Raw genomic sequence first — 12,568 nt, 5'->3', positions numbered from 1 at the left:
GATTTTTTTTTTTTTTTTTTTTTTTTTTTAATTGTAGAGATAGTTTCTTCTTTCAGGGAATGGTGCACAGAAACTTCAACAGAACTGTCAGGGCCACTGTGGTGACTAAAATGCCAGCATTTTCATCTGTATAGTAATGTATTAAGATAACATGGATATGCTGATATGACTCACTACTGAAAGAAACATTCTCTATGCAGACATTTCAATAGAGTTCTTTCAGAATGGGTAAAATGAGGACAATTCATAGTGAAAAATATTGTTTCCTTCTCTCGATGTTTCCATAACCTTTAATGATTGTACATTTGAGAGGTAACATTGATAAGAAGAGCAAATGATGAGAAGATGCTTTGTTAGGGAATAATGTACCTGCTGAATGCTTATGCACTCTTATGCAGGGGTAGTCATAGTCTTTGACTTAAGGGGGTGCTAGCTGTACTCAGATGCATCTTAGAAAAGGTGAAGTTTTTTGGTCCTCTGGCACATAGCCAACTTCACAGGCTTTCAGCTTTGCTTCTTTTAGCTACAGTTTCAGGTTTCACTGACCTGAGAGTAGAGTTTAACTGCTTTCTTATCTTTGGCATTCTTGTCTCCTTAAATCTTGCCACAATATGGGGGATCATATACAGCAGCTGTATTTATACTGTTCTGTAAAATCGGGTCAGGGCCCATGCTCTGACCCTAAGGCCAAATGACCCAGCACAGTTTGTGTCCATATGCTTAACCTTCTTCTCCTGCAAAAGTAGGGCAGCCTCCTCCATGCTGTTTAGGAGCGGATGTCTCCCTTCTCTTCTGTTTCACAGTGAGAGTGTCTGAGCAGCTGTACAGGTCAAGATTAACCTTTGTAGCTCTCAGCCAGCTGAAGGCAGGCCCAGATTGATAATGCAGCTCATCGCTCATTGCATGAGGGGTACTCAGCTGTAGGTCTTGAACATTAAACTGTCCACGAAACAAAGTCTTTTCACCTATTCTTTTGCCCTCAATATGTATGCAGAATAATATGTTTAACTGGGTTTGATAGTTCTGGTTTTCTCTGGCAGGAGTTAGGCAGACAACCTGAGCCAGACTTAAAAAGTACAAGAGTAACAAGAACAGTAAGCACGAGAGGATCTGCTTGCACGTTACTGACAGAGCTGTGTGGTCCTGATCTCAGGCTTATCTATTTCAGATCCCCTTGTGACAGCTTGTATCATCCTCTGGTTTTCTGAACAGCTGGTTTTATTCTCCCATAGCCTCTAGAGAAGAGACCATAAACTTCCAGAATTCTAATGTTTGCATTTATAAGCTTTGTCTCTTCTGAATCTAGATCTGCTCGAGATCTGCTAGAGCTAGCGGATCACCAGACTAGAATCCTCTGAATCGGTGGCTCCACAGCTGCCGTTTAGCAATACAGGATGTTTCCTGAGCAATGCTTAAATGTGAACCAATGGTTCCTGTCCTACCTGATTCACCAACAGTTTTCCTTTAAATGCAATATGTTCAGACAGTAAAATGTCACCAGAAATGCTGGGTTTACACTGTGTGTTAATTATTATCTGTTCATCTCAAGATAGTCCACATCACAGGAAAAAGAATGGTCAGGCTATATTTATGTCTTGCTTTATTTGGAAAACTTGTGAAAAAGCTGAAAAATGTTTCAGTTGTCTTATCCCATAGATTTTGTTAGACCAGCAAAAAGATATTATTTCCAGTGGGTGTAGTTTTCTTCCAACAGGTGGAAGATAAGAAGAACTTGAAGGGTTTTACTTGTTTGTTTGTTTGTTTGTTTTGCTTTCTTTACTCTGTTTTAATATAATCAGTCTCCATTTATATTGATCGTTTTCTTTGTGGCAGAATATCACTACACATGGATCTATGGAACCAATACATCCTGCGTATAATTCTAAGGAACTACATACAAAATGAACTTTCTTTTTTACTTTTAGAACGTTCCATGTCGTGCCATTTCAATGGGTCAGGGCCAGGAAGCCCATGCAAGGCACCTGTTAAATCAGTGCATGCAAGATGGAGGATGGCTCCTTCTACAGAACTGCCACCTTGGCTTGGAGTTTCTTAATGAATTAATGGACACCATCATGACAAAAGAGTCTGTGAGTGAAGATTTCAGAACCTGGATCACTACAGAGACTCACCCAGAGTTTCCTATTAATCTTTTACAGTCCTCTATAAAATTTACCAATGAACCTCCTCAAGGTAGGAATGACTTCCCTTCCCACTGGAGAGATCACTGCTGGTCCAGGAAGGTTGGGCAGAAAGTAATGCTGGTTTCACTGTGCAGCTACTTGCAGCTGCCAGTCTTGGACAATACTGACCTGTGTCCCTGGGCATCCCCTGGTCTTCTGGACCTCCATGCACCTCCTTAGGTCCAGGATCTTTCCCCACTTCCACAATGTTTCCTCATATTCAGATGTTTATCTCATGTTTTCTGGGCCTCTAAGCCCCCAGTTTTCCTAACCTAAGTAGCCTATGTGCAGAAGCACAATGTGAGATCTGCATCTTAACTGGCAGTTTGGACTCATGTTTCTATATTAATAGGAGTGCAGGAAAGATATGGAATGAGTCCAGTGAGAGCCCACAAAGATGCTGAAGGGATTGGGGAACATGCTATGTGAGGAGAGGATGATTATTAAACTTAGAGGAGAGAAGGGGTATCTTATCAGTGCATATAAATAAATAAATAAATATGCCCTTTATACATATGTGTTACCACTGGTTCAAGTTGATGATGTCAGTAGGAGCTGAGAATTTTTATCCAAGGTCCTATTTAAAGCTTCAGACATTTAAACCTCTTATTTCAGTATTTAGCTTCCTTTGAACATTAGTAAGATGTCTACAAAATATTTGATCTTGTGAAAAACATCCTGTTTCAGCATTTATACTCCATCTCAAGAGAAGATAGTCAGTCTGTTGATAAAAATTTCTTACTTCTTCCTCTTCTCCTCTCCCCCTTTTAAATTCAGAGCTCAGCATCTTTTTATTGCACAGTGGCCCACCCCTAATGATTCTAATGGTAACAATCTATAGTTCCAAGAGGCTATTTTAGAAGTCAAGTTATAGCAAATTTGCAACTTGCATTTAGTGACATAAAAAAGCCCAGTGTAAAAATTTAAGTCAAGATGAAATATAGATAGTTTTAGTTTTCTAAGACTGTCCTGCCACACTGCTAGCACAATATGATAAGACACTTTTGTTTGATTTTGGAACTCTCTTATGATACCTTTTCAATATTTTGAAAAACAATTTGTTTGAATATTGTTCTACAGAATCTTTGTGAAATATGAACAAAGCAAAGTACTTTTATTGTACTTTGTCATAGGAAGTAGGATGACTTGGACAGTCTATTCCCTGCACTTGAAATCTGTCCTTCTAGACTCGTGTGATGTTGATTAGGTGGAAGGTATCATAAGAGGGACCTGATGTCAGTAACTCATGCTCGGGTTGTCTGCCCAAGGCAGAAGATGCTTGAGTAGCACTGCCTGAAAACATCTGGGAGTAGTCAAGCTTGTGTATTCCATGGAAGCTGAGACTGTATCAGTATCAACTGCCTGAAGCTGCTCCTGGGATATGAAATGTCAATGCTCAAACAAACCTCCCCAAGTATTAGTATTTGCACTATGAATTTAGGTTCTCATCTCTGTCACCTTGGTGCCTGTAGGCCAGATGGAGAACCTGCACACAGAATTTTGAGATTTTTATAGGAATCAAATCTAAACAAAATTATCTTAAGTAAAACTAAAATCTCATATTATAAGTAAATATCAAAACAAACTCTTGGATACCAGTGCTATATTTCATATGATGTTAGGTGTCTTTTTCATTGCCATATAGTTGTGAAATGCTTTTTTTTATGTTTCAGTTGTTATTGGGAACATTTAGAATACAATTATTTAATTTCAATTCCTTCCAGACTCATGAAATTAATTTGTTGTATTATCTACCTAAAAAAAAATGTTATTGAAGTTTGCCTGCTATGACCAGCTGATCAGGTAATTGATTCTAAGATATTATTTGAAGGTGTAAGTAAGATGATACTGCAAATTAGAATAGAGAATTATGCTTAACAGGTTGGATTTATGGATTCCGTATTTTTTTTTTACTAATGTATTGCACTTTTATACTTTCTAGGTGTGAAAGCTGGCTTGAAACGAACATACTCAGCTGTAACTCAGGATCTGCTAGATGTGAGCAAAATGCCACAGTGGAAACCATTGCTATATGCTGTAGCATTCCTTCACACAACTGTTCAGGTTTAAGAATATATTTATTTTCTTCTGTCATAAATCCATGTTTTATTTATTAATGAACCTTGTTATTAAATGAAAAACATTTTTAAAAGGGCAGTCCCATGTTGGCAAATTAACACAAGTAAAATAAGAAAGAGAACAACCTATGTCTATTACTGCAAATGTGTTAGAACTTAAAATTTTGCTCATGTTGGTCCTGTAACTCCAACATGGATGGTATTTCAGAGGAAAAAAAGGACAATCAAGCAGTGGTCAATTAGAGTTACTCTTCTATTAAAGTCTTGACTGTGTGATCTGTCTTTCAACTAACTGAACTTCTACTAATATTTTAAATCATAAAAGCCTATTAAAGAAATTTACAATTTATGGTTTGGAAAACCATAGTCTTAAACTGCTGCATTCACAATGAGAAGATACAAGAGAGTGAATATAAATCCCTTCTGCTCTGAAACCTGTAGGAGGAAATGAAAGTAGATTTTGGGTCTTGACTTTCAGGACTTCCATTAAAGAAAGTGCTTTATAGATTAACCACAACTTTTCATCATCCTATCAATAGATTTTGTAGTATCCTTAGTTTATATTTGGAGCCTGGTTAATTTAGCTCTGTGGCATCCATGCACTGATATATTGTGGTCCAGTGGAAGCCTGTGCTACGTTTTTTTTTGTATCACTTTGGTATCACTTCTTTCTTGGTGGAAATTAAAAATTTGCAATTACCAGATATTGCCCTAACAGCTATATACTGCCAGCTGAGTCTGTAAATTATTCACTAAGAAGCAGTTTTTCCTACTTCCATCTGCACCATGCAGAGACAGCAGTGACAGGAATATATCTAGTCCATAGGAGGACCACACACAATAATCATGGCTGATGAATTTGGACATCTTGCCTCAAACACTAGCTTAATTTTTGAAATCCAAAAGCTATAATTCTACACTCAGAGATTTGCTGCACTTAAAAAAGAGATTTTTTTCTTTGTGAAAATGTTAATATTCCTATTCTTTGTTTGTATGGGGAGATAATTAATCAAGTGTTCGGCATTGTGTGTGTTAATTTTTTTTTTTAAAAAGTTGATGAAATAGAATTCCAGCTGGACTACTGCATTCTTAACATATTTCATGTATTCTTCTGCACTTAAGTTTTCTCCACAATTACTATCAATCAGTCTTTTACCTTCAACTCTTTTACAGGAAAGACGAAAGTTTGGCCCATTGGGCTGGAATATTCCTTACGAATTTAATCAGGCAGACCTCACAGCCAGCGTGCAATTTATCCAGAACCATTTGAATGATGTGGATAATAAACATGGAGTGAACTGGAGCTGTGTTCGCTACATGCTTGGAGAAGTGCAGTATGGTGGCCGTGTCACTGATGACCTCGACAAGGCACTGCTGAATACATATGCAAGAGTCTGGTTTGGAGAGCACATGTTCAGTGAGAAATTTTGTTTCTACAAAGATTATGCTATTCCAAAAGGGAACACAGTGGAAGACTATCTCCAGTACATAGAGCAGTTGCCAGTAATTGATACACCAGAGGTAAAAGATTTTAATATATTAAAGGGAGTTTTTGTCAGATGAGTAACTTAATGAGGTGGGGTTTTTTTCAGAATCATGTATGCAGAGGTCAAGATTAGTGGGCAGACCATTATAATGGGTATTCAGTGTAGATCTGCTGACCAGGAAGACATAGATGAGGCCTTCTTCAAACAATTAGAAAAAGTCTCATATTCACAGGCCCTGGTCCCCATGGAGGACTTTAACAACCCCAATTATCTGCTGGAAAGTTGATACAGCAAGGGTGAAGCACTCTTATCAATGTGCATGTAAACCTGTTGGAATGCTGTGAAGATGGAGCCAGTCTTTTTGATAATACCCGGTGAAGGGACAAGAGGCAATGGGCATAAATTAAATAACAGGAAATTCCTTCTGAGAACAAGAGAACCCTTTTTAAGGGGAGGTGATAAAACCGGATAAAACTGGAAGTTTGCCCTGAGACATCGGGGCGTCTCGATCTTTGTGGACATTGAAATCTCAATTGGACACTGTCCTGGAAACACTGCTCTAGCTGACCCTGCTTGAGCAGGTGATTTGGACTAGATGACCCTCACAGGTCCCTTCCAAACCAAACTATTTTGTGGGTTCACGATTCTGTATGGGATTGAGCAGACATGCAATCTGAGAAATAATGAAAGTAAGAACCCCTATGGTCTCCCTTTGCAAGTTATAATTAGGAGCTTATTCCATTTTGACAACAGAAAGATACGGATGTTGCCATGAATTTCTGGGGTGGGGTGCAGGGCAGCTCCTGGTTGTACCCAGTTTTACATGGCGCAATGTGTGCATACCACAGTGGTCACAGTGATTGGAGGATGGTGACTTTCTCCTCCCTCCAGTACAAGCACATATGATGGAGTTAGTTGAAACTGAAACAGAAAAGAATCCTCTGGAAAATTGAAACAGAAGTGTACGGTCTGGATTTTTGTCTCATTTCTATTAAGTTGATAAATGCCATTGGAAATAAGTTCTATTAAAATTAAATAGATGGAACAGAACAGAAAAAACTGGTTTTCACTTACTGATAATGTGCTGGATGAGAGGGTGAGAAGTTTCCAAGGTCATAAAATAAGCTTGGAAAGTTCTGAATCTCTGAAGGTAGTGAAAGCAGAGTGCAAAGGTATTTGTACCAGCAATGATGCGCCTTTTCCAAGTGAGAATAAATGCAGACATGATAATGCATCAGTGGGATCCATTTGAGCCCAGATCATGAAGTGGTTCCTATCAGCATATGAACCTTGGCTCTATCAGATTTCAGGTGCTGCTTTCATGGATCTGCTTTTTTAAGCACTTGAGAACCTATCTCACAATGCTGCAATGTATTTTTAAAGTGTTTTGATGCCTGTTGAAAAGTCTGTATGTGGTTTGAGGTAGGGGAATTTTACCTTTGGCTTTTATGTAAATAAGAGCAAGTCCAGGAATGCAAACATATTTTTTTCCTTCACATTTTCACTTGTTAAGAAGAAAGCTATGACTTTCTTCTGTCATTCTAAAATCTGTCAAAATTGCTTATGAAAATCTTTAACCTTTTAATCTCTCAATCTTCTTCATTTCACAAAGCGTACTGTGCTGGTCCAAACAGTGTATCCTTGATTCACTCCTTTTCCATTTTTAGTTAAGAAAGAAAGACTGAATCGGTCTGCTTGCTATGTCCTTGCTCTTTTGATGAAATTTCATCCTCTGAGCAGAATGAACACTGTCTTTTGAGGAGGGCAATGAACTCGGTGTATTGGGTTAGCATGGAAAGGTTTCAGTAGCAGGGGGGGCTACAGGAGTGGCTTCTGAGAGAAGCTGCCGGAAGCTTCCCCCATGAGTGACAGGGCTAAAGCCAGAGGGCTCCAAGATGGACCTGCTGCTGGCCAAGGCCGAGCCTGTCAGCAGTGGTGGCAGTGCCTCTGGGATAACATATTTATGAAGGATGAAAATATGCACATGAACCCTCAGTCCGAGAGAGGAGTGAGAATATGTGAGAGGAGCAACTCTGCAGACACCAAGATCAGTGAAGAAGGAGGGGCAGGAGGTGCTCCAGGTACAGGAGCAGAGATTCCCCTGCAGCCCGTGGTGCAGACCATGGTGAGGAAGCTCAGCCCCCGCAGCCCATGGAGGTCCACAGTGGAGCAGAGATCTACCTGCAGCCCAGGGAGAACCACACACTGGAGCAGATGGATGCCTGAAGGAAGTTGTGACCCTGTGGGAAATCCATGATGGAACAGGTTCCTGCAGGACTTGTGGGCCCATGAGGAGAGGAGTCCACACTGGAGCAGATGTGCTGGCCAAAGTTACGACCCCACAGGTGACCCATGCTGAAGTAGTCTGTTCCTGAAGGTCTGCACCCTGTGGAAGGGACCCACACGAGCAGTTCAGGAGGAACTGCAGCCCATGGGAAGGACTCACACTGGAGAAGTTTGTGGAGGACTGTCTTATGTGGCAGGGATTCCATGCTGGAGCAGGGGAAGAGTGTAAGGACTCCTGCTCCTGAGGAGGAAGGAGTTGAAGACAATATGTGATGAACTGATCACAAATCCTGTTCCCCATTCCCTGTCTCCCTGTGCTGCTGTGAGAGGGAGGAAGTAGAAAATTTGGGAATGAAGTTAAATCCGGGAAGAAGGGAGGGGTGGAGGGAAGGTATTCATAGGATTTGGTTTTGTTTCTCATGATCATACTCTGATTTGATTGGTAATAAATGCAATTAATTTCCTCAAGTCAAGTCTGTTTTGCCTGATGATAACTGATGATTGATCTCTCCCTGTCCTTACCTCACACCATGGACTTTTTGTTATAATTTCTCTCCCCTGTCCAGCTGAGGAGGGGATGATAGAGGAGTGATTTCAGAGGAGTGTATAGCTTTAGCAATTGGTTTTGAGGATTCATAAGGCTAAAAATCCCTGAAAGACGGAATTCAACATTCTCTTTTTAAACAACGTTCCCAGAGATTTTGGATCAAAAAGAATGAGAGATTTGGCTCCTTGATTAACATACAGGACATTCAGAAAACTGGTCCACCCACTGGTTTCTTTTTTCTTTTTTCTTCATACATCACTTACATAAAACCATAGGACCAGAGCTGTCTCCCATGTCTCCCTGTCTTTGTTAATATTGCTCCAATGTTTAAGATAGCCCTTGGATTAGCACATCAATTTACATTCACATATATAGCAGATATTCTTCATGGTGCTAACTTGGGCTATAACACTGCCACAAAATCTGCTAGAGCAAAACCAAACAATTAAGCCCTCACTGTACAAGAGCAAAAGCAGAAAAGAGTGTATCTTCAAATGTGTATTTCCTTCCACACAGAATATGAGTATAATAAAGTGTGTTGGTATTTTTGCCTTTTACAGCTCTAAATATTTACTTTGAGTAAACTGCTATGTGCAAAACATTAAATCCTGTCTGGAATCTACCTACAAGGTATTATAGTCACACCATCTCTCAAATGTGGTATCAGGTCTGTAGTGCATTCTTTGTGCTGTTGTAGGGATAAGATCCCCAAGTGGTGTAAATCAGTGCACCTTTGCTGGTTTGGCACCAGTGCAGCCACTTATATCCCATGTCCCTGAGTTTTTAGGTTTGCAAGTAAAACAATATTAAATGACCCTTTTAATTCTGTATTCAGAGTATGTAAATACTTGTTTTTAGAAGTGTCTTCCTGCAATATACCAATTCTAATGTAAAACATGAAAACTGAATATAGGAAAAAATGTGAAAAGTGAGGAACAGAAGATTGCTTGGCTTTTGTGCTCAGTTTGAGGGCAAGCCTTCCTCATTGTTGGATCAGTGGTTCAAAGTTTGTAAGAGATATGTAATAGCTATAATTAAATGAGGGCTGGCGAAATAAGTCACAGTACATACAATTCCTGCTGGAGAAGAGTTGCAATTGTCAGTCTGACAATTATAGACTTACTGATATTTCGGTGGAAGTTTCTGAAAAAGCTATTATCATTCAGACAAAGGGCAGCTTTGCAGTAATTCTGTGCTAGCTGTATCTTAAATAAAATAACTCAATTTCAGGAGAAGGAGAAGTAAGGAGGGGGCAACTTCAAGCAAAAATAAATAAACCATAAAATATCCTAAATATATGACCATTTTTAAGTACTTCAGATGTGGGTATTTTTTTATTCACCATGCTAAATGCCTTATTAGCCTAAGAGACTGAGTAAAGCAGAATATGCTAGAAGTGTTGACTGGTCTGATAATCAGGGGAATCTGCTTGAGCTGGTACAACAGCAGTAGACACATAGAGACAAAGAACTAGTGGTAAAGGGTCAGTGTCCACATGTGGCATGTTTCCAACAAGCTCTAGTCTGAACCAGTGGAAAGGAATCTGTTCTCACTCCCTAATATCATTCCACAGCATGATCCATGTGAAGATACCCAGATCAGTTGAAAAACCCCCCACTGATATAAATGAAAACACTTTTTCATATGCAGCCTATGTTAATGTTTTGTGTAATTTGGGTTTGGTCCTTGGCCATTTAAATGGATGAACTTCCACTGACCTGTTCATATCTAGTGTTTCATAGAGCTGAGAATTTTCCTCCTTGCTTATCCATTTTCATGCATTCTTTCATGTATATACTTTTAGAAGGAAAATCACTTTTTCCCCCCAAATTTTTTTACATTTTACTTTAAGGTATTTGGACTTCACCCTAACGCAGATATAACTTACCAGACCAACCTGGCTAATGAGACATTTAGTACCATAGTGAGCATCCAGCCCAAAGACAGCAGCACTAGAGGGGGAGAAACACGGGAAGCAGCGGTGCAGCGTCTTGCTGATGAGATGCTAGAGAAGTTACCTCCCGACTATAACCCTCATGAGGTATGTGCTACTTAAAAAACAGATGTTTTATGTATGCATGCATGCATGTACATTTGTGTTTTTTAAGTTTTATTGAGCTTCTTAAATTTAACTGGCATGTGTTTTAAAAAGGTCTTAAAATTATGCATAAGGGCTTATAAGTCTGTTTTGGTTTATTATCTAAAATATTCCTACTTCAGAAATACTTATTTCAAATGCCACAGTCCACTTAATTAGTCACCTAAACTCAGAAGACCCATTAAAGGCTCCAGAAAGTTATTGCTTTCCTTAGAAGCTTACAGAAGAAGCCTGGTGTCTTCTTCTGAAGGACTGGTGATCCTATAGTGGTTACAGCATTCAATTTACCTACTCCCACTATGACACCACCATGATGAAGAGTGAATTTTATCACTGACTTTTTCATGATCCAGATTTTTTGGGGTCTGAGCCATAAGAGGTATCTTTGTCAATCTTTTCTTGCAGTTTTAATTAATAGTCCCATTAAATGGAAAAATCCAGCATAGAGACTCTTGCATCAGTTTATAAGTAGGATCTGCTGTCTTGCCAAGTGTTTCAGGAACGCTAAATGTTGAAAAGCCCTCATTTCCATGAGTTTATTCTTTACAATTGTTTTGCATTTATAGTGCCTTTTTTTGCCCCCCGGTTGTAGTTCAGGCTTGTCAAATGCTCAGTATGAATTGCAACTTGTTATGCATGCTTTATTTTCTTCTCTGGCCAACGTAGAATGTCCACCTAAGTAACAACTAATAGTATTGGGGCCCTGGCAATATTTCCTGTCCTCTCCTCTACTATTAATCTCAGATTTAATGTGTCTTGTATAAATAGCCACTTTTGTACTGTCATAATTCAGCTCAGAATTTCTCTTTTCATTCCCTTGTTGTCAAGCTACTTATGATCTGCAACTTTTTTTGGTGAGGTTTCCTAGCATCTGTCTCCATATTGTTATTTTTCCATCCATCCCTTCTTGTGTCTCTCATTTTTTGTCACCTTCTCATTGATTCTTAGTGATAGCGTATAAATAATTCATTTGTAAAATTTATTAAGAATGGAGTTCAGTTTTCTATTTTTCATATTATTATTTAATAATGAATAAATACTAGAAATATAAAATAAAATGAAATCTAGTAAGTGTAATAATAATAATGTAATAAATATAATAAATTTCATGTTGGATCTACAACTATCATTTACGCCTTAAATTGTTTTCAGTCCTCTTCCCTTATCCTTCCAATCAGAGTAAAGCTTTTTTATGGAGTTAGATTCTTCTAGTTTCATTCAGCTCCTTAATTTTTTTTTTCAATTTACAGTAGTAGTAAAATACTGAATGTCTGGATAGCATGTATGCTTTTGCCATATTTGTAATATATGAATTGAGCTAAGTTTTTACAATATCCTTGCTAAATCCTCCAAAGGACTATTTCTTCATTTCCTTGTTAAGCTGCCAACCTTTTTCCTCCTGAAGAATTTGCAATACTTAGAAAACATCAATAGTACTTACTGCACTTTATATTGTAACCAGAGGGTGGTCTTAACCTCAGGTTTTACCTCTGGGAAGTCTGTGCAGTGCCTTTCAGTCATGTAAAATGCACACACACTTGTTTAATCCAAATTTCACTTCAAAATGGTTTGAACAAATACTGTTTTTCTCTGGTATTTCTCCTGTTTAATCTTAGTCTCACTCTCTTTCTTTCTTTCTTGGTTTACTCACTGAGGTAGGTTATGCACACAACCCACACATAGAGGAGGCCTCCCCTTTTCAGTCACTTCATCAAGTCTTAGCTTTGGAGACCACCAGTTTTGGAGCCAGGGGCTGTAGTTAAGGGTAAAGGGTCTGAAAGGGTTTTTTTGGATGTTCTTCACTCTTGTCTCTCTCTATTTTACTGCTGTATTTGGGTGTAATACATACTTTTCCCTGTGACTGTCTTAAAAAAAATCACCACCAATGT

The 12,568-nt window shown here is 38.8% G+C and overlaps 1 protein-coding gene across 1 annotated transcript in view; it reads left to right on the top strand.

Annotated features, from left to right (window-relative positions):
- LOC104685832 (dynein heavy chain 5, axonemal-like) overlaps positions 1 to 12,568 on the top strand; it is a 147,599-nt gene that overhangs the window by 114,104 nt on the left and 20,927 nt on the right. The window contains exons 67-70 of the mRNA XM_019282583.3: positions 1,926 to 2,193; positions 4,126 to 4,247; positions 5,435 to 5,782; positions 10,434 to 10,622. Coding sequence (XP_019138128.3) covers positions 1,926 to 2,193; positions 4,126 to 4,247; positions 5,435 to 5,782; positions 10,434 to 10,622 — 927 coding nt within the window. The remainder of the gene's footprint in view (positions 1 to 1,925; positions 2,194 to 4,125; positions 4,248 to 5,434; positions 5,783 to 10,433; positions 10,623 to 12,568) is intronic.

Source organism: Corvus cornix, chromosome 2 (assembly GCF_000738735.6).
Source record: "Corvus cornix cornix isolate S_Up_H32 chromosome 2, ASM73873v5, whole genome shotgun sequence".
Classification (NCBI taxonomy): Eukaryota; Metazoa; Chordata; class Aves; order Passeriformes; family Corvidae; genus Corvus; species Corvus cornix.
Note: the sequence above shows the minus strand (reverse complement) of the source record. Positions and strands in the feature narration are given on the sequence as shown.